The sequence below is a fragment of the Bubalus kerabau genome, chromosome 1 (assembly GCF_029407905.1).
Source record: "Bubalus kerabau isolate K-KA32 ecotype Philippines breed swamp buffalo chromosome 1, PCC_UOA_SB_1v2, whole genome shotgun sequence".
Lineage (NCBI taxonomy): Eukaryota > Metazoa > Chordata > Mammalia > Artiodactyla > Bovidae > Bubalus > Bubalus kerabau.
Genome location: NC_073624.1, coordinates 195,738,769 through 195,764,846, shown reverse-complemented (window position 1 = coordinate 195,764,846; position 26,078 = coordinate 195,738,769). Strand labels below are relative to the sequence as shown.

The following is a 26,078-nucleotide window of genomic DNA, read 5'->3' as shown; positions in this document are numbered from 1 at the left end:
AGGGTCTGCAATTTCCCAGGTTATCATTATCTAGAGCTGATTTCTCATGACTGCAGCCTTCGTGGCATGAAGCCTCTGGCCGGCAGCCTGCGAGATCCTGCATGTGCTTGGCTGGGAGGGATGGTGTTCAGCCAGGTTTGTCCTGGTCCCAACATCTCAACCTAAAATAATTCTGGACCCTGTCCCCACCCGTTGGCCCACTTCCCATCCCACTTAAAGCTTCAGAATCATAACCTGTAAATCTGTTTCAGCCTGAGCTCTGCCCACCCTATGGCTGGTCTGCTGGGAGGTTCTGGGAAGACACGGCATGAAAGGGGAGAGGGAACATGTGCCTGTTCACTTCCCTTCCTCCTTAGGGTCTTCCAGCCTGGGGACTCTTCCTGGGAGGACAGGAAGAAGACAGAGGTTTCGTGCACGCCAGGCCTTTCTGTGAGCTGCATGGAGCTTTGGGGCTAGGCAGACCCAGGCGGGGCTAAGAGAAATCCAAGGGGAGGGAGTCTCCAGCTGGCTGGGGCCCCAGTGCAGGTAGCAGGGCTGCCCATTCACTTCCATATTCTTCTTTGGCTTTTCAGCATCCTCAGATGAGTTACTAGCCCAGCTGCGTGCAAGTGGCCACCGCGGCACTGGGGGTCCAGGGAGGGAGACCTGTACATTTACAGGCAACTTCTAAGTCAAGCTACTTATGTCTCTTTAATTGGGTTTTACAGCTCATCTGAGCTCCTGCTCAGTGCTCTGAGGAGCTGGAGGATTCTGGTGCACGCTCTGTGTTCCTGTCCTTCCCCAGAGGAGAAGCAGCAGCAGCACGCTGGTGACGACACCTGGGGACGGCGAGAGTGCCCTGGGCTTGTTCTGCTGTTCCTTTCCCCTCTGGCACCGCTGCTGTGACACACATTTTTCTCTAAGATTCTCAAGGAGAGGACACAGCAAGGGGCACCGAGAGAGGACTGTGTAAGAGGTCAGAGGAGGGAAGCAGTGAGCCAGCAGGATCCTTTACCTGCCCCACCTGTGCCTTTTCCTGTTTCAAAAAGAAAGAAGCAGAGAGGGAGAGAGTGTAATACAAGGCTGGCAGGGCCACTGGTAACCCAGACAGCGCCTTCATGCTGGTCAGGAGTACACTCAGCTTTAGAAGATGCAGTGTGGCTTGGTGACAGATGCAGAGCCTGGACCAGAGCTCCCACTGCCTCTGTCCTCTTGGCTGGTGTCTTGTGCTTATGGCTGCAGTTCCCTGGACTCTCCTGCCTTGAACGACCTCAGGGTTAAAGGGCCAAGAGGGGATGAAGTGTCTTCCAAGAACTTTCAGAATCCCAGACGGGCCGTGGTGCTGAGGGAGATCAGCCTCACACAGGCGGAGGCTGGGTAGGGAGGCACTGATGCTTCTCTCAGCTGGTAAGGTGTCCTGGCCACCACCCAACGTGCAGCCCACTCCCGACGCATGAACTCTATTTAATTTCCCGGGTGGAGATGCCTATATAGGGAAGGGGCGTGGCCCAGGCACAGTACCACCTTGCCAACCTTCCCGGGTCCGGAAGCCCCAGCAAGATGCCGCAACCTGCCTGCCTTTGCTATTTGGCTTCATTGTATCTCATGAACCAAGACAGCAGGAATTTTCTGCAGTCAACCTCAACAGGAAACAATCCTGGGAATCTGCTGCTTCTCCCGTAATTCATGGAAAACACAGAAAGGACAAGTTCCCCTCAGGAGTGTTTGTGCCACTCAGTTGAGAGGTGTCACTGGTTCACCTCACAGCTCGGGGACCCAGGCTGGGTGGACGTCGTTTATCAACGATGGTACAGGGATGCAGTTTGCAAGCTACCAAGTTGGACTCTTGGCTCTGGAAATTTAATGTGTGACAGCTGCGTGCAGCCAGTGGTGTCCAGCATTTTAAAAAGGTCAATTAAGAAACGGCTGATGGCGGTGCAGCTCATGACAGCCCAAGGGGGTGAGCAGGGCTGAGTAAACAGAAGGGCTGAGACGTATATTACTGGAATTGAAGTGTCGAAGTGAAGCGTGGTGGGGAGGAAATCTATTATCACAAGCCATAAAGCACATCTGAGTCTTGCAGCGGAAAGCAGTACAGCTGTTTCCCTCCCCAGACAGCACAGGGAGCGGTCTGTGAACGGAGGGCTTGGCAGACAAAGGCGACACCTGCATGGCTTGATCAGTCTGCAGACAAAATTGTTACCCTCCTCACTGCCAGTTCTTTTGCACTTCCTGGAGGAGCACAAGGCAGACGCTGAAGTGATAGTCACAATGTGGGTCATGTTCTAGAAATCCATATTTTAAGCCTTCCCCCAAGGCTGGGCTCCACCTTCTCTTCAGGGCACGTGGGTAAGTGGGCGGATGTGAGCCTGAGTGCCACTGTGAGCAAGTGCCTTTCCCCAGACGCACGTCTGCTCCCTGGCTTCAGTGGACACCCAAATGCAGGGCAAGTCTAGACCTTTTACATTGAGAGGGAGTCCTTAGAGGAAGCCTATTTCAGCCTGTGACAGAATTGGCTCATGGGTGGGGGAAGGCACTGCACGGGGCTCTTTTTTGGAAATCAGACAAAGGGGTCTTAAGACTGCTCGGACAGGCTTTTTTTTTTTTACTATATCTACCTGTCAAGTTAGAAATTCAGCAGAGCAATGGGAGTGCTAATTGATATGCAAAACAGGTCCAGAGTTCCTAGAAATGTCTAATGATCCTCCAATTCATTGTGAATGCAGAATTCAGACCTGCACTAAGTGAAACGGGAGTAAGAACACCAACCTTTTTGCTTTCCCTTCTTTTTATCTTTCCTTTTTCATATCTACTTTGGGAAGCCTCACAGGTTTTATGATTTAAAAAAAATAGTATAGCCATCAGTGGGGTTTGTCTCTCACACACTGGGTATTTATTATTAGAAAATAGCTTCTATCAGCTGTCAGTACCAAACAAGTTGAAAGGAGCGTGCTTCTCACCATAAATTGTTTTTCTCCTTAATGAAGTTTAAATAGTTCACTGTGGGGAGAGTTGTCACGCCTTTTTTTTTCCTTTAAAAACTGAATAATTAAATGGATTTTAGTACAAAACATCCTTCAAATATGACTTGTCCTGCAGTTATGCTGTCCCCTTGAGTAAGGGACTTGGAAGAGATGGAAGAGACCACTCAAGCTATCAAATTACCCCAAAGAATCTACAGTAAAAACTGGGAAAAAAACCAATGAACCCAAACAAAACCCATCCAAACCAGGGAACCAGTTTTAATGTTAGCTTTTCAATTTTGATTATCATCTAAGTTTAATATATATATATATTTATATTTGAAACAGTAATAAAAAAGGAAGAATTTAATTGCATCCTTAGCAGGACAACCTTCCTCACATGTGAAAGAGGTGTTCAGAAAATTCCATATCTGCTAAATAAACATGTTTGGCAGCTTAGCAAATATCATATGATTGCAGCATCCATGATTTGAAGTCAAAGAGCATTCATTCTCTTTCTTCGGGCGGAGTCCGTTGGTCAGGGCGATGTGATTACATGGCTCTGGATGTTCTTCGACCCACAGGCTTGAGGAAGGGTTTGGGAGTGGCTCAGTGCATGGCCCCAGTGCAGAAACTTCCAAACCCCAAACAACAAATCAACCAACCAACCAAACACACAAACATCAAACAATTGTCTCCTTTGAGTTCCTCTTGGCAGAGTGGAGGCCCAGCAGGGACTGCTGGTTGGAAGGGATGTTGACAGACTTTGGAATGAGGAGAATCACCCTCTGATTGGTCCGACGCCATTCGTTGTACAATCGACAGTGGTACCTAAATGACACCTGGGGTTGGGAGAGGAAAAACAAGAGAAGGCTTCAGGTAACGGAAGCTGCTTATCAATTCAAACAACCTATGTGCCATTTAAAACAGTTCCAAACATCAGTACAGCTGGGCAAGAGCCTGGGGCAAAACTGCTCTAGCAGGTAGATGCGTGCTGAGTCTGAGGTTCAACCAAAGAGCACTCGTGCCCTGAACACAGGGGCAGGGCTCCCCTCATGCCTCTTCATCCTGGGTCAAATCATAGTAATAATAGGAAATGATGTTCCTCCTGAGCCTGGACTTATTTTCAGAGTAGTGGTTTGGACCCCACAGGAGAAGAAAGCTGGCTGGGGGTTGTGAGCAGAGCGGGTTCAGCGCCAGTCTTCACGCAGCTGTGGGACTAGGCAGTGTGCTCTTTTGGTCATCGAGTTTCTCTCTATTAAATGAGAGGGATGCAAGGGCTTCGCACACCCTTCTGTAGGTTGGATGCTGCACAACTCAAAGGACCCCATTCACAGTATGACAAGAAGGGCACCCTTCGTACTGAGACATGGACAACCTGCACCACTGTACTTGGCAGCCCCTGTGAGCGATCCCCACTGCCCCCAGCTCCATGGCTTCCAGTGCAGAAGCTTCAGCATGGGCACCAGCTCCCCTGATGAGCTCTTCCTGAGCTAGCGCCTCAGCATGGCATCAGTGCCCTGTGCACCAATGCCCTTGTTTCTCCCTCTCCCTGTGCTAGAAGCATCTTGTTGAGGGCAGGGGCTTTTGTTGTATTTATCTTGGCATGCTCTGCACCTGTCACAGTGCCTGGTGCTTAGAGGGTTGCTCAGTTAAGTTCACTGAGTGAATGGATGAGTGAATAAATATTCTGTACCTTCTAACTGCAACACTGCTTTTAGACTTAGGCCTCTCTTACACAATGCACGACAGCATGAGCAGTAGACTCATCATCAGCTGTGACATAACTGTACCCGCAAAGTGCTTGCTGCTTGTGTAAATATACTCGAACGAGATGCTTGCTTGCTTCTGTGGCTTGCTTTGGAGAAGACTGGAGAAAAGCGTTTTATCAATTTTCCCAGGAAATTCAAAGAATCGATTCTTCTGAAGATGTATAAACTGCCTTTAAAAGTGGAAGTATAGGTTCTAGTTTGAGTATATCTAGATGTCTAGGTAGGAGAAGGCAATGGCAACCTGCTCCAGTACTCTTGCCTGGAAAATCCCATGGATGGAGGAGCCTGGTAGGCTGCCATCTATGGGGTTGCACAGAGTCGGACACGACTGAAGTGACTTAGCAGCAGCAGCAGCAGATGTCTAGGTAAGTGCTGGGGAAGAAGGTGCCCATGACCTCAGGATGACAAATTATTCAAGGTACAGACTGTTTAACCACCTGTGGTAGGTGAGTCATGCTGACCCTAGTACAGGGTCCCTGTTGGCCAAAGTAGACTGACCCTACAGTTTGAGCTCAGTGTTTCTGGAAGAGAATGCAGGCTGTTGATCAAAAAGGGCCTGTCTTCATGGAAGGATCATGAAATCCAAGACCACTCACTCAAATTTCTTAGGGTAGAAAGCAGATACCACAGACAGAATGCCAGAGAGATTTCAGTATGAAAGTATAAGCTTTTAAACTCACACAGATGTGCTTTTCTCCAAAAAGCTCTGAACATGCCAGAGTGGATCAGAGGTTTTTTTTTTTTCCTTTTTCTGTTTTTAAGCTTGATTCTCTTATATCTGTTCTGTCCTGCCGCTGCCTGGTGCGACTCATGAATGTAAGAGGCAGGCTGGAAAACATGCTGATCAGGGCAAAGGGCAGGGAAGGGGTAGGGAACAGACACGTACTAAAGAAGAGCTGGGGCAGTACAAGAAATCTGGAATCTGGAAATACTACAGGAAAGCTGGATTTGAAATCTAGCCCCTCCGTCGGGATGGTAATGAACTGTGCATGCTCAGTAAGCGCGGGCACAGCGGCAGCTGCGCGCAGTAGGGGGCAGGCAGTGGGATACCTCGTTTGTAAAATGTGAATAATGATATCAGAGATAATGCATAAAAAGCACGCTGCCATTGCCACATGTTAGTGTTCTTGGCCTGTTATTTCTGGGGGGTTAAATCTGAAAAGAAGATAATTTTGCAACACTCCTTCTTAGATACAGGAAGGTGGGGGAAAAAAAGAAAAAGAGAGGTTGGGCTATTTCCTCTAAAGCCTTGCTCTCAGTGTGGCCATGAAGGATGCACCACCTGGGAGCTTGTTAGAATATAACAATTGTGGGCTCCACCCAGACATGGGGAATCAGAGCCTGCATTTTAACAAGATCCCCAGGTGATTCGCATGTACATTCAAGCCTGAGAAGAACTGCTTCAAGGAACTAGGGAGTCCATGTCTTAGCAGTCTTTCTCAGTTCCTTGGCTGGGAAGTACAAAAATAAGACCCACTTATTCAGACAAACAAATGAGACCTTACTACGCATTCATCTATCTTAATTGCTGTTCACCACCACGGTCTGCAGGCGAATTCAATCAATAAGGAAGCATCATGTGAAGATGACGCTGCGTCAGAGATAATGAAGGTAGGTGCAGAGCGCAGGGATCATGGGTCTGCAGTTGCCCTGGGTCGTCCTGGCTCTGGTCTCTAAGCGCACCAAGACACTTCCTCCCCTCAGTGGAACAGAAGAAGAATAAGACAGGTTTGATTTAGAGAAACAAAGAGGCAGTGAGGAAAAAAATAAAGGAAAAAAGAAGCTATGGCAGTAGTAACACTGGGAACTTCATTTATATATTTATCAAATTTCTGAGGTTTTAAAGAAAAAGGAGGAAGAAAGAGCACAGGGCCACTATTCTAAAAACTACTCTTTATGGGATGGATTTCTTGAAGTGTCTTCATTTTTTCATCCAAAGGCTATTTATTAACCTCCGGTCACGGGCAAGGTCTGTGCAGATTTGCAGTCATGTGCACGGCACACAGAGGGCTGGCACGTATTAGCATCACCTCTCCCCGAGAGGCTTCCCTGGTGACTCAGCGGTAAAGAATTAGCCTGCCAATGCAGGAGACGTGGGTTTGATCCCTGGGTTGAGAAGATCCCCTGGAGAAGAAAATGGCAACCTGCTCCAGTATTCTTGCCTGGGAAATCCTATGGACAGAAGAGCCTGGTGGGCTACAGTCCACAAGGTCACAAAAGAGTTAGACTCGACTTACAAGGCGGGTGACTGGCTGAGGCCAAACGTTTGCTGTAAAGTCATGGCATGATTTGGGAAATCTCATTAGGAATTTTGATTCTGCCCTTTCTCTTTGGAGTTCATGGTGTGACTGAAGCATATGGATGAGGCTAGGGCTGTGGAAGTTGTCTTCCCAGAATGGGGCCTGACCTCTGATCTGTGATGGTCCTGTGGAAGACAAGACGGCGGTGAGGGACTGAGTCAGCCACACCGGGTCTTGCCGGACACCCTCAGGGTGTGTCTGAACCTATCAGGAGCCTAGCCAGGACAGCATTCTATTCAAGCTTTCCCCTCTGTAAAGAGAATTTAAATGATTGACCCACGGGACTGGGAGTCAGCCAGAAGGGCTGGATCATTCATTCCTTTCGTCTGGTGATTTAATCAGTTGCCACCGAGACTCAGTAGATGGCGGGACCTCCTGGGAGGGGGCGGTGGTCACTGCACGTGGGCACGGCTACACTGGGCTAATGCAGATCCTCTGTGGACACTTTTTGAACTCTTCACGTGGACTCAGTGCTCAGCTACTTGTGTCTGTCCACAGACTTCAAATGGTTTGTGGCATGCACAGTGATGTTTCTGGGGCACCTCTTCCCTCCAGCTGTCAGGGTGGAGGTGACCGAGGTCTTGGCCTCCTGGGTGCCAGACACCTGTGTGTCAGAGCAGTGGATTCCAGAAGGCAGAACTCCCTGAGTCTGTCAAGCCTGGCCCGGTGGGGGCGCTGAGCTCCAAACGCACCTTCGGGCGAGCAGCGTGGGTGCGGGTCCCTCTGACAGCGCCGGCGAGGCCCTTCTGGGAAGGTTCCTCCGGGGAGAGCCGGGCTGGGACTGACACCGTGTTTGTTTATCTAAGACATTTTCACAGCATATTCTCCTTAAGTTTGACAGCTTGTTTACGATGGGTTTCTGCTGCAGGGCAGTTTCCAAGTGCTGTCAGCTTCTGAATTAAGGCTCTTGCCAGGCCCGCTCAGTACAGCATTTATCTGGGAAGGAGTTAGTCTAGATTCAGTAACCTATCGCTGAGCTGTGGCCGCTGTGAGTTTTTCACATGAAAGGGGAGAAACGCCTGTATGTCCCTCCAGTTGCTCTTCGTTTTATAGAGGAGGGAGGGAGAGTGTGAGATGGGGGAGCACAGCAGCTGGGGGAAGAGAGCCCATGCCTCTGCTGAGTGCCCCGATGGATGTTCCCGAAGTTATCCCACCTCATCCTCACAACAGTTGACCCAGGGGTCAGCAGTCGTTTCCTCAAGTCTGTGCATAAGGAGAGGGATGATCAGAGAGGTTAGGGACCCTGTTTGAAGTTACACAGCTATTCGGATGCTAAATCTTGGGTTTAAACACAGAGCCTTTGGATTCTGAAGGCATGTGCTTTTTTTTTTTTTTTTTTTTTTTTTACCATGCAGCGCTACTTCTTGGCAGCATTTCTGGAGTGAAGTATGTCATCCGTCTCCTGAAAGAGCCACTCCAGGGACCTTTCCCACCCAAACCTTCCTGTCACCTGAGATGAGATATGAAACAGGATAACATCCATTTTTCTCTGGGTAATCTCTTTCCTTCTTTCCTTCTTTTTGCCCACTCCCTCCTCTTTTTTTTCCTTCCCGTTAGGTAAGTGTATGCTTTACAAAGGAGATTTTCAAAAAGGCCTTAACTTAATTTGAATGTCCAGCATTTAAGACTACATCTTCATTCAACCTTCATCGTAGGAACTTATACAATAAAAATGAGAGACTAGCAAACTTCCAAACGTGGTAAAACTTACACTTAATTGTTTTCCAAAGTGCTCTCCCACATACGCTTTCACATCAATCCCCTAAGGCCAGGAAAAGCTGGTTGGATGGGTATGACTCTCATCCCCACTTTACAGATGAGAGCATCGAGGCTCGGAGAGGGGAAATGACTTTTCCAAGGTGGTGCAAGACTTAGACAGTCGTGGACAGACAATTTAGTTTCTTATTTCTAATCCTCTTCCCACAACACTGTCCTTGCAGCTTCTGAGTCAGCCTGATTGCTTGATTCACAGTGAATCAAGACACAGTTTAGAAGCGTAGATGTTTAGAGGAGACAAAGTTTTGGTTGAGGGCTTTATTAGGCTGGGAAAATGAATGCTTCCCTTAACCAGAAGACTCCCATAAAGTTCCAAGCATCGAAATATTCCCTATGTACCCAGGGTCAAGTCATGCCCCTTTTACTGAGACTGAAATGCATCCCCCACTTAGCACCTGAAACTCTCACCTGAGAGGAGGCACAGAGCTGGACAAGAGGGAAGGGCAGTGAGCAGGGGGTTGTGGTCAGCGTGGTAGGGATGGTAGCTGGTGGCACAGGGCTTGGGATATAGGGTTAGGGAGCAGGTGTGAGCACCGTAAGCTTCACATGCTGACACTGTGCTGCAGAGATGGGAATGGGACAGCCTAGACAGGAAATACATATTGAATAACAACGGAGCGTGCTCAGATTAGAGATGAGCAGGCACATGCCGGGAAGCAGGGGGGCCCGGTTTCTGAAATCCATCTAGAGGACTATGACATTCTTCCCTGCAGGTCTCACAGGGAAGCGTCAAGAGAGAGCAAATGGTGCCCCCTCTTTGTGGGTGCTGCCAACTGGTACCCAAGCAATCACGAGGTTAATTAAAACAATAAAAAACCAGAGAGGGTTAAAATTTTTTTCCTTCTATCCAGCAGGAACACTTATTGGGAAATGGTTTTTCTTTAGTGGTAGCTTCTCAGCTAGATGAATTAGTGGTTTTATGGGCAGCAGAATCAATGTCCCAACCCAGAATAATCAGCAGGCGAAGTGCATCTCCTCGTCCAACAAAGACTTTAGGCCTTGTCAGGACGATAGGAGAAAATAACCAGCAGGAGGATTCATGATCTGTGCGGGCAGCAAGAGCAACAGTGGCCAAGCACGTCATTCATCATGTACATCATATACCACGAGCCTGGCAAAAGTGAGGAGCGTGAACAAGAGAAAGAAGATGCCAGGCCTGCTCACAGAGGAATGCCTGGCTGTGAGAGGGGAGGAATGCCCAGGATGTATGCCTTTGACTGATGAACTCTCAGAAGCTGGGGCTTTTTGGTTGCTTCATCTGCCCTTCCCAGCAATGCACATACATGTACACACACACACACCCCCCGAATCACTATCACCAGCACTTAACGCTCTTGTGCTTCCAGGCAGGTGAGATGAGCTACAGACAAGAAGGAAAGCCATGCCAGCCGGCTGCTGCCAGCACCCACCGGCCGCAATCCCCGGGCTCCGGGCCATACTTACTAGTGTCCAAAAGAGGTAAATAGTGAAGAGTGCAACAGTGAGTGCAATCAGTCCGACGGCTTCGAGCCGACTGCTAAAGTGCAGGTGGTCCACAGCGCCCCGCAGGCAGAGCCAGCCCGAGATGGTGGCCAGCGGGGTGATGAACAGGAAGCACACCATGTCTCCAAACAGAGTCCGCTTCTCGTGCTGGGGACCTGGGTTTCTGAGCCACTGCCAGGGGAAGGGAGACAGAGAAAAGCAGGGACAAGGTTAAACACCAGGGAGGGGTGGAGGCATGCTACTCTGAGGTTGTGTTTGTCTTCAGCATCTGGAAAAGGCACCTCTGACCTGTTCTGAGATTACATGGAAGCAGTAAGGGCTCGTTCCCAGCCCTGTCCCATCAATAGTAGTGATGAGGATAATAGTAATGACAGTAAAAGCATCCTTGCTGTAGATGTCCTGCTGGTTTTGAAAAGAGTTCAATGATTATTATTATTATGAATCACAATGACCCTATGGGGAAGGCAGAGAGAATGTTATCTTTGAAAGGTAATCGAGGTGCAGGAAGAGCTGTAGTGTGCCAGAGCTTTCCTGTGTCTTGACTCTGGGAATGTGTGCAGGAAAGGGTTAACTTAGCATGCCCACGCTGCACCCACATTGCTCAAATCCTGCACATTTCTAAGACCTGTTTTTTTTTTAAGATTGGATCCTAAGAAAAGAGCTCTAAGTCCTTGTAATAATGTGCCTGATAAGAGTGTTTTTGTATGCCTGAGGCCTTGGGCCACATGGTGCCAGGGAAAGCAGATAGTTTATGCCAATGGTGTGATTTATGTTGAACACCTATTTTTGCTCCAGGGGCTGGAGTCTGAGTAGCTGAGGTCTTTCACGCGGGTGTTGCATATCTTATGTGACTGACCCTAATAAACGCCCTGGACACCAAGGTTTGGGTGAGCATCCATGGTTGACAGTGCCTTGCACATGTTGTTATAAACTATTGCTATAAAAATTAGGGACATCTGTGTGATATTGCTGGGAACGGACATCTGGGAGCTTGTGCCTAGTTCCTCTTGGACTTTGCCCTGGCACCTTCTGCCTCTGTTGATTTTAATTGGTATCCCTCTGTTGTCATTCATTGTAACCATGAGTATAAGAGCTTTTCTGGGTCTTGTGAGTCCTAGTCAGTCACTGAGGGTGGTCTTGGGGAAGGAGACTCACCTCTACTCCATGAACTCATAATGCCCCTTCCTGTATAATTTAGGAGCCTGGATCTCCTACTTAGGACTGTCTCTGACATCTTAGACTACCCTGGTGGCTCAGACAGTCTGCCTACAATGTGGGAGACCTGGGTTTGAACCTTGGGTTGGGAAGATCCCCTGGAGAAGGAAATGGCAACCCACTCCAGTACTCTTGCTTGGAAAATCCCATGGATGAAGGAGCCTGGTAGGCTACAGTCCATGGGCTTCGCAAAGAGTCAGACACGACTGAGCGACTTCACTTTCACTTTCTGACTTCTTAATTGTGCTGCCATCTTGACTGAACCAATTCCAAAAAGGGTGGGGAAAACATCAGCTTGTTGAAAGACTAGAGATGAGCATTCCTGCAGGATGGGAACAAGGCTGTCCTCCCACTTGGGGAATTGCTGAATGTCTGCTGAGATGTTTTCCATAATCCATCTAGGAAAAGTCATGCTTATGTATCGATGTCAGTGCATATTGGTAAGGAGGCCAGGTTGCTTTCCTTCAGATTAGCATGGAAACATGCCCAAGTAATTTCTCATCTCACTACCCCATCTAGCAATGACAGAGGCCAAGGAGTCCAGAGAAGGAGTCAGGTGAGATGGGAGAGATGCTGGCTGGCTGGCTTCCACCTCGTCTCAGGGGCCAAGGAGTCCAGAGAAGGAGTCAGGTGAGATGGGAGAGATGCTGGCTGGTTGGCTTCCACCTCGTCTCAGGGGCCAAGGAGTCCAGAGAAGGAGTCAGGTGAGATGGGAGAGATGCTGGCTGGCTTCCACCTCGTCTCAGGGGCCAGCAGTGCTGTGGGCCGCTGAGAAGTTACCCCAAGGGGCCAGCACAGTGGTGCCTTCAAAACCATTGGTAGGAGGGAAGGGACAAAGACAGGGGCGACTGGAGAGAGGGAAGGCTGTATTCACGGGCAGACCCAGAAGACACAGGAGCTGCAAAGAAGGCGAGGGAACCAGGAAAGAGCTGTGTATTGGCCAGCAGAAGCCTCAAGAGTGAGCCCAAGAGGTGGAAGCTCAGAGGGACAGAAGGCAGTTTGCTGTTCAACGAAGGAGCAGACTTCCCTTGAATGTTTGCCTGAGGCAAATAGTAAAGGACCCCAAATGCCTAAATTACCCCTTTCCAGTGACAACCCACTTTTTAAATTAATTAATTAAACTTATTTGGCTGTGCCAGGTCTTAGTTGTGGCACACACAACCTTTGGTTGTGGCATGGGGGATCAAGTTCCCTGACCAGGGGTCAAACCCTGGCCCCTTGCATTGGGAGTGCAGAGTCTTAGGCACTGGACCACCAAGGAAGTCCCTGACATTCCACTTTAAAAATGGCTGAGATGCTGAAAGAAGTCACCTCAGTTCAAAAGTGCACCTGGATAAATATTAAAACATAGATAATGGGGAGTTGGCTTGTCTGTGAATATAAACACAGTGTTATAAAAATTTAACACAAATACCAAACGATCAGGTGCAAACAGTATTAACCTCACTACGTGTTGTCGTGCTACCTCAGACATCTCAGCAGCTTCAAAGAAATTCAAAGAGCTCTTAGTAATTAATGTTTCCTTGTCTAAATACTGGCAATATTTCTGTGAAGTGGAGAGTAGCAACGAGATACTGTTATCCCTACTTTACAGAGGCTCAGCAAGGGAGAATGACTGCTCCGGGTGATACTGAGAGGGGATCAGGGTCTCTCCACTCTTGTTCAGATGTCCTGCCAGTGAAATATTTAAAAACCGAAGTGGCAAGGCATTCAGAAATCCAGATTCTTAAACGCTAGTGCTGACCTAGCAGCAACCTGACTCCCCCAGATTTTCCCAGGAAGTAGATCTGGGAAGCTGGCCTGTTTTGCTCTGTGCCCCCACTTGCTGGAACATAGTAGGTTCTCAATAAATTTGCAACAGGTGCGCAGACAAGCTTACTTCATTGGCTAAGACCCCCCTGCACCTCCCCAGTTTCTGTTCCTTGGGAATTCTGAACATGTTTTATTAAACCTAACTTAGCACTTTATGTAGGAGAAGGCAATGGCAACCCACTCCAGTCCTCTTGCCTGGAAAATCCCATGGACGGAGAAAGCCTGATAGGCTGCAGTCCATGGGTCGCTAAGAGTCGGCACGACTGAGCAGCTTCACTTTCACTTTTCTTTTCTTGTTTTCACTTTCACGCATTGGAGAAGGAAATGGCAACCCACTCCAGTGTTCTTGCCTGGAGAATCCCAGGGACGGGAGAGCCTGGTGGGCTGCCGTCTCTGGGGTTGCACAGAGTCGGACATGACTGAAGTGACTTAGCAGCAGCAGCAGCACTTTATGTGGCCCTTGACACTGCTCACTGAAATGACTCAGGTATGCAAGGAGGTGATTATGGATCACTGCACAACTCTGCCTGATGCACAATAAATTGCAGAGGCAAACTAGAAATTACTATTGTTTGTTCCCAGTTTCCTATTTTCTAATTGTTGTTTGACCTTCTGTATTCCTAAAAAATTTCCGGGTCATTTTTTATGTCTATGACCACAAGGGCCTGGATTCTGCATATTATTAACACTATATATATATATATATTTTTTTTTTTTTTTCTCACTTTACTCTTTGTGTTGTTTGGGTCATATTTAGGTATGAAGTTCTTTTTTTAAAATTAACTACTTAACTGATTCTTGGCTCTGCTGAGTCTTGGCTGCTGCACTCGGGCTTTCTCTAGTTTCGGGAAGCGGGGGCTAGTCTCTAGTTGTGGTGCGCAGGCTTCTCATTGTGGGGGCTTCTCTTGTTGGGGACTGCAAGCTCCAGGCACGCAGGCGTCAGGAGTTGCAGCACGCGGGCTCAGTAGTTGTGGTGCACGGGCTTAGTAGCTCCGAGGCATGTGGGATCTTCCCAGACCAGGAATTGAACCCATGACCCCTTCTTTGGTGGGCAGGTTCTTAACCACTAGACCGCCAGGGAAGCCTAGTATGAAGTTCTTCAAATAGGTACTGTTATGTTAAAATCTGTGACTTCTTCAGAATCCTAAGTACAGTTTATCTCTCACAAATGCAGGCCCGTGAATAAGACCACTAGCAATATCTGTTGTTGAGGAAAAATTCGCCTTGTGCCATGGTAAGACCCTCTGCCAATGTGTCCAAAAAGTTGATACAGGATATTTAAACAGAGTTTGTAACAGAGAGAATGTGATTTTGCCTCCAGTTCCAGCAATAGGGGATTGTCTAAATACAATATGGAATTTTCTTAAAACAGACTTCTATGGAGTAATCTGAAGTGATAACGTGTATTTTGTATTTACTGACATGATATATTGCTGAACAAGAAAAGAATCCTACTAGACAGAATTACAGTATGACCCTATATATGCAGTGATACATCTACATGCACATGAGCATTTATACTTACACAGATGTAGTGAATTTACATAGACAAAGACCAGAAGGATCCTAGCAAAACGGTTGCTGTTCTTGGTAGTGGAATCAGAATGGTCTTTAACTTTTTTCCTTTTTGTATGTATATTCATGTTTTTCTAAAATCAACATGGATTACCTGTGCAGTTATGTACAAAACATCCAGAGAGAGAGAGAGAGGAAAGCGGGGGTGGAGGGAGAGAGATCAAGAGACAGGAGGAAGTCAGGCAAGGCAGGTGTTTAGAACACAGCAAACTATAGCAATAAAATAAACTATTACTGAGCCAAGGCTGGGGCAAGCCAGTGCTGGACATTTGGAGTTTTTTGTGCAATAGTTAATTGAGTCTTCACAATAACCCTGTGGGGCAGATTCCTAACATTATCCCCATTTTACAGATACAAACCCTGGGGAACAGAATTTAGCAATGTACCTAACGATAGATAGCAAGTGTTGAGGTTGAAACCAGACTCACTGGTCTGATCCTTGCTTTCCATATTTATGTTTTCTTTCTGCATCAAGTGATATTTGCATGTGTGCATGAGTGAGTGTGTGTGTATGTGTATACACCTACACATGTACACACTAGATGTTTTGCAGACTTTCGGCTAGGTGGGATATGGTAAGTCCTGCTGTTTTCTTGGTACATCACATAACTGAAGGGTTGGCTGGCCAGGATGTTATCATGGTAACTTCATAAAATTTGCTTAGGCTGCTGTTCTGTTCTTTGTTAATTCTTTTACCACACAATAATATTCTGTGTGTTTAATCTCAGCTACATTATCATGCATTTTAGCTTAATTCATAATAGGCAAAAGATTGATCTCAACTATTGTTCAATTGTGTTTCTTGTTTTTTATATGTCTTCTGCCTCTCTCTTACCAGTTATACTTATTTAACATAAAGTATTATCCCTGTTCTGTAGTAGCATCTTTGTGTCCCATACATTCAGTAAAGAGCAGACAGAGGCAGAACGGCAGGTTAGTTTGTATGTCCAGTCTTCCCACTGACTTGAGGTGGTCCTTACCTTTAAATCACTGGCATTTTATAGCACATTCAGCATTCAGAGGCTGAATGAATGACAGTAACTTATGTTTACATGTTAACTCAGATCTTACAATATGCCAAGCACTATCATATCTGCTACATGGAGTAATTTATCCACTCTTTAATAACCTTTGAAAGAGGTACCATTATTAACATTAGTATTTTATATTAATAGGGAAACTGAGGCATGCAGAAGTTAAATAAGTTATAGAAGTTTGACCTTGTCTTGATCTATGTAGTCTAGCTCCAAAGATTGTACTCCTATTGTATCTTTATTCTCCAAAAAAAAAAGGTTGGGGTGTAGGAAGGGTGGGTGGATAAAGGGGAGAAGAGGAGGAGGTCTGCACCTTAACTGGTTTTATTACTGCAAAAAGGAATATTTACTTATCATGGTTCCCCTGGTGTGCTCAGTCATGTCTGACTCTTCGTGACCTTGTGGACTGTGGCCCACCAGGCTCCTCTTCCATGGGATTTTCTAGGCAAGAATATTGGGGTGGGTTGCCATTTCCTTCTCCATGGTTCCCCTGGAGTGAAATACCAATTAATTTATCCTGCTGCTTGTGGATAGTTTTTGTAGCTAAATAATCTTTTTTTTTTTCTTTGAGGGGTGTCTGGGCAGCTTGTGGGATCTTCGTTCCCCAACCAGAGATTGCACCTGGGGCTCTTGCAGTGAAAGCTTGGAGTGAAACCACTGGACAGCCAGGAAATTCCCTAAAATATCATTCTTAGAGTCTTTAGTTTGACCTTAGTCCTCAGCTTGTACTTGGTGGTTAGTTGTATTTTTAAGAGCGGAGGTCAGTGATGGAGAATGCTCATTCGTAGTGGCCTCTTTTGCCTTGGCAGGCCCACCTACATGGCTGCCAGGGGATATGTGGGCAGCCAGGGGCACCTTCCTGGCTTTTGTTCTCTGATTCCATCAAAATCATAAAGCAGAGAGATTGTACTGTTGAAAGCCCTAGCAGTGAGCTGGCTTTTTTTTTTTTTTTTTTGTGGGGCTCTCATTCCAATCATTGGCTTGTTTCCAAATGATGAGATTAATCTACTCTTGGAAACAGGTACAAAAGTCAACCAAACAACCAACCAAATGAAACAAAACAGAAACCTCCAGGTAATGAGCAGTGCAGGGCCCGAGACAGCAGAGGGAATCGAAGCAGCATTGCACTGCCAGGGACGCAGTGTCATTCGCTGGCTGTAAATGGATATCAAGCTGAGCCAGGCACTAGTGGCTATTTGCAAGGTGGGTTAACTGTGGGTTCAGTTCTAATAACAGTGGCAATTTGTTAAATCCCTTACTGCTAGGGAGGAGTGAGGGGGTGCGGTGCTACAGGACATTAGATTCCGCCTCCCAGACTCTGAGTTAATCGGCTTTAATCCCCAAGGTGGACAGGACATTTTGCAGGTCAGTTTGTACTGGAACCAGATTACACTCTGGTGGCTAATAGCTCCGATCGATTACAACCTTCCCCATGAATCTCCTTAATGAGAAACCATCATGAGAATGAAAGAAACTGATAGGAGGGATAATAACCGATAGAACCATAACAAATTTATAGGGTAGAAAAACAGAAAAAAGAAGGCCTGATCTCAGAATGTTTACTCACTTGGCCTGAGTGTCTCCTGTTAATCTGACACTTGGTAGAGTTATTCACCAAGTGCTTGCCTTTCTTGGAATGAGACTTCTTGAAGCCCAACACAACACAGCCTGCACTGAGCTGTCTGGCTTGCCCAGAGAGCTGCGATGGGAAAGGGGCAGTGCAAAGATCAGAAGACATGTGACAGGTCCTCTGCGTGATTTAGAACTGAAGATGAAACTCAAAAATCACACATTTCAGTTAACTTGAAACATAGCAGAAAACAAAACCAAACAAACTCCCACCAGTGTTTTAAATCCCTGAACTTTGCAGTCTGTCAGTGAATTTCCAGGACAGTTGAAGCTGCTCAGAAGGAGATTCTGACTCTGGGGAAGCTAAGGAGATGCTCGCTTCAAATGTCCATCAACCCCGGCTGCAAGCAACGCACCTCAAACGAAAACTTCACAGATGATTTGTTCATGACGCTAAATGCCAATCTCCAGCCTTGGCCTCTCTCCAAAGCTCCAGATGTGTATATCCAGCAGGCCACTCCACAGCTCCACTTACATGACTAATAGACAACTCAAACTCTCTAGACCACTGGGGAAATCCCCAAAGCTGAACACTTGATTTAGCATGGACGTCATCAACAAAAGAGTCCAAAACGCAGTACTTGGATGCAATCTCAAAAACAACAGAATGATCTCTGTTCATTTCCAAGGCAAACCATTCAATATCACGGTACTCCAAGTCTATGCCCTGACCAGTAATGCTGAAAAAGCTGAAGTTGAACGGTTCTATGAAAACCTACAAGACCTTTTAGAACTAAGAACCAAAAATGATGTCCTTTTCATTATAGGGGACTGGAATGCAAAAGTAGGAAGTCAAGAAACACCTGGAGTAACAGGCAAATTTGGCCTTGGAGTACGAAATGAACAGGGCAAAGGCTAATAGAGTTTTGCCAAGGGAACGCACTGGTCATAGCAAACACCCTCTTGCAACAACACAAGAGAAGACTCTACACATAGACATCACCAGATGGTCAACACCAAAATCAGATTGATTATATTCTTTGCAGCCAAAGATGGAGAAGCGCTATACAGTCAGCAAAAACAAGACCGAGAGCTGACTGTGACTCAGACCATGAACTCCTTATTGCCAAATTCAGACTTAAATTGAAGAAAGTGGGGAAAACCACTAGACCACTCAGGTATGACCTAAATCAAATCCCTTATGAGTATACTCTGGAAGTGAGAAATAGATTTAAGGGACTAGATCTGAGAGACAGAGTGCTTGATGAACTATGGATGGAGGTTCGTGACATTGTACAGGAGACAGGGAGCAAGACCATCCCCAAGAAAAAGAAATGTAAAAAAGCAAAATGGCTGTCTGAGGAGGCCTTACAAATAGCTGTGAAAAGAACAGAGGTGAAAGGCAAAGAAGAAAAAGAAGGATATACCCATTTGAATGCAGAGTTCCAAACAATAGCAAGGAGAGATAAGAAAGCCTCCCTCAGCGATCAGTGCAAAGAAATACAGGAAAACAATAAAATGAGAAAGACTAGACATCTCTTCAAGAAAATTAGAGATACCAATGGAACATTTCATGTAAAGCTGGGCTCAATAAAGGATAGAAATGGTATGAACCTAACAGAAGCAGAAGATATTAGAAGAGGTGGCAAGAATACACAGAAGAACTGTATAAAAAAGATCTTCACGACCCAGGTAATCATGAAGGTGTGATCACTCACACTCACCTAGAGCCGGACATCCTGGAATGTGAAGTCAGGTGGGCATTAGGAAGTGTCACTACGAACAAAGCGAGTGGAGGTGATGGCATTCCAGCTGAGCTATTTCAAATCCTAAATGATGATGCTGTGAAAGTGCTGCACTCAATATGTCAGCAAATTTGGAAAACTCAGCAGTGGCCACAGGACTGGAAATGGTCAGTTTTCATTCCAATCCCAAAGAAAGACAATGTCAAAGAATGCTCAAACTACCACACAATTGCACTCATCTCACATGCTAGTAAAGTAATGCTCAAAATTCTCCAAGCCAGGCTTCAGCAATACGTGAACCGTGAACTTCCTGATGTTCAAGCTGGTTTTAGAAAAGGCAGAGGAACCAGAGATCAAATTGCCAACATCCGCTGGATCATCAAAAGAGCAAAAGAGTTCCAGAAAAACATATATTTCTGCTTTATTGACTATGCCCAAGCCTTTGACTGTGTGGATCACAATAAACTGTGGAAAATTTTGCAAGAGATGGGAATACCTGACTACTTGACCTGCCTCTTGAGAAACCTGTATGCAGGTCAGGAAGCAACAGTTAGAACTGGACATGGAACAACAGACTGGTTCCAAATAGGAAAAGGAGTACGTCAAGGCTGTATATTGTCACCCTGCTTCTTTAGCTTATATGCAGAGTACATCATGATAAACACTGGACTGGAAGAAACACAAGCTGGAATCAAGATTGCCAGGAGAAATATCAATAACCTCAGATATGCAGATGATACCACCCTTATGGCAGAAAGTGAAGAACTAAAGAGCCTCTTGATGAAAGTGAAAGAGGAGAGTGAAAAAGTTGGCTTAAAGCTCAACACTCAGAAAACAAAGATCATGGCATCTGGTCCCATCACTTCATGGCAAATAGATGGGGAAACAGTGGAAACAGTGTCAGACTTTATTTTTCTGGGCTCCAAAATCACTGCAGATGGTGATTGCAGCCATGAAATTAAAAGACACTTGCTCCTTGGAAGAGAAGTTATGACCAACCTAGACAGCATATTCAAAAGCAGAGACATTACTTTTCCAACAAAGGTCCATCTAGTCAAGGCTGTGGTTTTTCCAGTAGTCATGTATGGATATGAGAGTTGGACTATAAAGAAAGCTGAGTGCTGAAGAATTGACACTTTTGAACTGTGGTGTTGGAGAAGACTCTTGAGAGTCCCTTGGACTGCAAGGAGATCCAGCCAGTCTATCCTAAAGGAGATCAGTCTTGGGTGTTCATTGGAGGGACTGATGTTGAAGCTGAAACTCCAATACTTTGGCCACCTGCTGCGGAGAGCTGACTCATTTGAAAAGACCCTGATGCTGGGAAAGATTGAGGGCAGGAGAAGGGGACGACAGAGGATGAGATGGTTGGATGGCATCACTGACTCAATGGACATGGGTTTGGGTGGACTCTGGGAGTTGGTGATGGACAGGGAGGCCTGGTGTGCTGCGGTTCATGGGGTCACAAAGAGTCGGACACGACTGAGTGACTGAACTGAACACCACCTTTCTTTTCTGCAAGGCTCCCTATCAGGAAATGACACGACCATCCACCCAGTTGCTTCATTAATCCTGTTTCCTTTCTATGTCATACCCTGCAAATCTAGTCCTTCTGTAAGCCCCGTCAGAACTCCTTCAACACACATCTGGAATCTCTGCTCCTCTCTCCATCTCCATTGCTGCCATCCCCAGGCCTCCGTCACTCTTATTTGGGAGGCAATTGCATTCCTGCTTCCACTCTGGTCGCCTTCTAGTCCAAATCCAAAACAGCAGTCAGAGTGACCTTGTAAATACATAAACCAGACCACCTTGCTCCTTTGCTTAAAATTCTCCAATGGTTAGAATAAAGTCCAAACTCTGCCCTTCCTCTGTGTCTCCTATAACCTCTCCCCCTTCATTTCCAAATTTATACCTGGCTGTTCCCATAAGGGGAACAGGCTCTGCCCATATTCTTGCATGGTTGGCTCCTTCTCATCATTTAGTTCAAAAATACTCCTTGCACCTCTGAGCATTACCTGGCTATATTTTCTATAGAGTGCATGACACTCTATGAAATGATGCTGTTTATCTATTTACCTGATTGCTTGTTTATTTTTTGCTCCCCACTTCAATGAGAGCTCCATGATGGTAGGACTTCATTTTTGTTCATTCTTGTATGCCTTGATCCAAGAACAGTACTGGAACACAGTAGATGCTTCATGAAAATGAATGAATATCTGAGATGCCAGTGGTCCTGACCAGAAATGACCCTACAGTATGTTAAACTAATCAAATCAGTCAGTGAGAAGAAACTCTGTTGGCTGGTAAACATCAAGTCCTGAAGTTCACCGCTTTTAGCCTTCTAGTTTGGAGACAGAATTCCTTATATAGAAAGATGGTAACGATAACCCTGTATGCAAGACAGCAAAAGAGACACGGATGTATAGAACAGTCTTTTGGACTCTGTGGGAGAGAGAGGGTGGGATGATTTGGGAGAATGGCATTGAAACATGTATAATATCATATAAGAAACGAATCACCAGTCCAGGTTCGATGCAGAATACAGGATGCTTGGGGCTGGTGCACTGGGATGACCCAGAAGGATGGTACGGGGAGGGAAGTGGGAGGGGGGTTCAGGATGGGGAACACGTGTACACCCGTGGCGGATTCATGTTGATATATGGCAAAACCAATACAATATTGTAAAGTAATTAGCCTCCAATTAAAATAAATAAATTTAAATTAAAAAAAAAAAAAAAGGATTCCTTATATAGCACTCCTTTTCGGTTGCCAAGAAAATATCTACAGTGTTTTGTTGCTACAAGGTGAAAAATCTTGTAGATTCTGTTTAAGTCATCTTTTTACCCTAAAATGTAAATAATCATGAAATATCATCTATTTTTCTCTAGGTCATGAAATAGCATGAGCAACCCAGTAAATTATTCAAGGTCCTTTGTACTGTTTTAGTCACAGTTACTCTTATTTTTTTTCTAGAAAAAAAAAAACTACTTTGAAATATATGAGAAAAGGACAATACCAAGTGTCCATTTAAAAATTATACAACTTGAGTTCAACTAAAAATAGGTGCCCAGTGCCTATTATGTGCCGGGTATTTTTACTGAATTTAATGACACCATATGGTGGTGTTATTCCCATTTTGAATTGGGTTATTAAGCCTCAGTGATGTTAAATGACTTGATCAAGGTTACACAGTGGAGGAACCAGTATTTGAAATCTCCAGCCTACTGTTCTTTCATATCTTCCCTTCAGCTTGTTTCTGTGCTACAGGAAACCTTGATCCTCATTTTTGTCTGCTCTCCCAATGAGTAAGGTTGGAGAAGCAGCACTGAGCAGCCATAAAACTTGGGATTGGAAGCAGGAGACAGGACCCTGCTTCCAGGCGTATCTTCTTGGTTCCCCCTTATGCTGTGTGAACTTCATTAAGTTCTATCACTTCTCTGGGGGAGTGAAAATGGGGGTCTCCCTCCAAGGAGTAAGGATGGCCCAGCTTTGAGGGGATGGGGAACACCCCTCGCTGGTTGTATAAACGTCCCACTTTTGTTCAAAACATCAGGTCCAGCTGTGGAGTGGATATGTCATCTCTCAGCCCTACTCTCTTCTGAGTGCCAGGCTCATGGATCCCAGTGCGCACTGAATCTCTCTCCGTTTGTGTGACAAACATCTCACCCTTCCCCAGGTCCACAGTGCAACACTGGATTCACCCCCCCCCCCCCAGCTTTCCCGCAAACTCACTCCAGTTCCTCTCCCAGGTGGTTCCATGCCAGTCCGCGGCAACACCCACAGACTCCTGCAAACAACCTCCACCTCATTCTTATTCTCCCTTTCCTCATTCCCCACTCCCTCTACCCAACCCGTCAGCAGATCCTGATGTTCTGGAACACGTCTTGACACATTCACATCTCTCTCTCTAGGGCCACTACTCTTTACCAAGCCAGCCTCATCTTTCACTTGAACCGTGTAATAGTCACTTCACTCTTCTCATCCTGTTACCCTAGAATCCAGGTTCTATAAAAGCAGCAAGATCACTTCACTGCTCTTGCTTAAAAGTCCCCATTGCACTTAGTCTGATGCCTCACTGTGGCTCACCAAGCCTGTGTGTTGCAACCCCCCTGTTTGTGCCCTGGGCTCTACAGACCCCAAGGGGTCCAAGGATATGATTCATGGGATCTGTGATTTTACATTGGGGGGGAAAAATCACATCTTTATTTTCACAGCCTCTAACTGAAGTTTAGTATCTCATTGAGTTATGCAGAAAATCTTAGTGATGTGAGCAGTACCTGTGACTGTCACCTACAGAAACCACAGATATCTCACACTAAAACTGTAGCAGATATCTTGACAAATTATACTTCATCGTCATTAGATCTGCTATAAGATGTGTTAAAGCAGCATCTATATTTTATGTCACAGCTTTGTCTTTTCAGTAGTTTTATAGCTGTATTATAATGTACAGAGAAGGCAACGGCACCCCACTCCAGTACTCTTGCCTGGAAAATCCCATGGACGGAGCCTGGTAGGCTGCAGTCCATGGGGTGGCTAAGAGTCGGATATGGCTGAGCGACTTCATTTTCACTTTTCACTTTCATGCATTGGAGAAGGCAATGGCAACCCACTCCAGTGTTCTTGCCTGGAGAATCCCAGGGATGGGGGAGCCTGGTGGGCTGCCATCTATGGGGTCGCACAGAGTCGGACACAACTGAAGCAACTTAGCAGCAGCAGCAGCGTTATAATGTAATTGGTTTTCTTTGCCTTCCTATGTATTTTATCTTGTGTGTGTTAAGTCACTTCAGTGGGGTCTGACTCTGCGATCCTATGGACTATAGCCCACCAGGCTCCTCTGTCCAGGGGATTCTCCAGGCGAGAATACTGGCTCTCCTCCAGGGGATCATCCAGATCCAGGGAATGAACCCATGTCTCTTAGGTTTCCTGTATTGCCAGGCAGTTTCTTTACCACTACCGCCATTTGGGAAGGCCTGTATTTTACATGATGAAAAACATGATTCTGAGAAGAGAGCCACAGGCAGACTGGATCTGCCTATGGGATCCATGACAGAAAAGTTGAAGCACCTTGAAACCTAGCTCCTTTGACTCCTCAAACAGTGCTCCTTTGCAGTGTTGTTTTTTTTCCTGTTTCAGAAATACTCAACTGGCCTGGCTCAGTGCCTTCTTCCCACATCTAGTTCCTTCTCATGGGACATCCCTCTGTTCATACATTACCTCTTTAAAAGGCCTTCACAAACCCCCAAATTCCTTCTCCTCAGTCATCCTGTAACATAACAGCTTGTTCCTTCCTTCATAACTTGCATCACTATCAGAACTAATCTTTTTATTAACTTGTTTATTCTGTCCTTCTTTCTAGCAGGTAAACTCTGTTCGTATACAGTGTTCTGGCCTGTTCACAGTTATATCCCATTTTCTAAAATGTTTGTGTTTGATAAATGTTAGTTGAAGAAATACATAAATCCTTCTTAACTTGGTGATCACTTTAGTAGAAATCAGATGAGTCTAACTGAAATATATACACACATATATAAAATCACTCCCCATGACTCTTCTGATCAAATCCAGTTAAGTAATTTTTGTCCCAGACACATGCTTAGCAGTTGTTCTGGCCTTCACAGCTGTGAATTGGCTGAAGTATACATCATATTGAAGGACACCCTAGAGATCTGTGATGCTCCCTGGAGGACTCAGGCCAATAAGCCAATTAAAGGGCTGTAATGCTCCATAAATACTATATTTGTGTCTGGAACATTATAATTTGGCTTCAGCATTATTTGAACAACTGCTACACACACTCACACCAATGGTTTGAAATTTTCCAAAGATAAGATTAGCAGCATAGCAGGATTAGATGGCAAAATAATTTTGTATATTCACTTGAAATTCCAGATATAAGTAAAATGGGGAGTCATTTTTCTCTATTTTATATCACTGTGTAGAAGTGATCACAGCCAAATGCAGATTGTTTATCCAAAATACAAGAAGATGCTGCAGAATTATGTGGCATATGTGGTCCATATAAAGCCAGAAACATAAGATGAGATAAACAACCAAGAAAGCAGGAAGAGCAAGAAAACAGAAATTTGCAGATGAAATTAATAAAAAGCATAGGGCCCAAAATAAAAATGATTACTCTGGAAGACAGTGGTTTTATACTGTGTAATCTATTACAAACAGGACACATACAGAAGCTCCAAGTTCCTGGAGCTCTTATGGGACCCCTGGCCCTCCAGCTGGTGAAGTTGCTGGCATCTAACACCCCTTCTGCTGGCCTGTGGTTGGAGCCCAGGATTCTGGAGCTTTAAATAATTACTTCCAAGAGAAAGACTGGATCACAGAGTAAATGGTACCATGACAGGGTACCAAGTAAGAACCCTCAGTGGAACACTGGATAAAGTAAGAGAATATGATAAATAACATGTATAAGAATAATAAATACCTATTTTGAGAATCAGGGATGTTTAAAGGACTACAGAGGGAGAAATCAAATTTACGAGCAGAGCCTCAAAATGGGACCACATTGAAAAACCGGTAGTGAAAAATCCTCATGTATTAAGAATATGAGTATGAAAACTCTTCCAAGCAGAGTGTGGTGGAGGAATTTCAATGAAATATGATCCATGTGCAAAATAAAGGACAGAAGAGACATTCTCACCAGGACCATATATTCCCAAAGTCAGCAAGGATGGGAACACTTTGAGAAGAGGAACTCTCTGCTAGATGGACTGTGAGAATAGAGGAAACTTCAGATTCACAGTGCTTACAGTCCAATGTTTTGCTGCCAAAAAGTTCCCCAAATATTTAGGGCCTGTCTGATCTTGCTGACATTGGACACATCCTAGCAACCAATGGATCT

The 26,078-nt window shown here is 45.6% G+C and overlaps 1 protein-coding gene across 1 annotated transcript in view; it reads right to left on the bottom strand.

Moving 5' to 3' along the window:
• Nucleotides 1-3,205: 3,205 nt before the first annotated feature.
• Nucleotides 3,206-26,078, bottom strand: part of MARCHF3 (membrane associated ring-CH-type finger 3) — a 156,476-nt gene continuing 133,603 nt past the window's right edge. The window contains exons 4-5 of the mRNA XM_055548666.1: nucleotides 10,234-10,443; nucleotides 3,206-3,784 (exon numbers count right to left, since the gene is read on the bottom strand). Of these exons, the coding sequence (XP_055404641.1) occupies nucleotides 3,626-3,784; nucleotides 10,234-10,443 (369 nt within the window). The 3' untranslated portion in view covers nucleotides 3,206-3,625. The remainder of the gene's footprint in view (nucleotides 3,785-10,233; nucleotides 10,444-26,078) is intronic.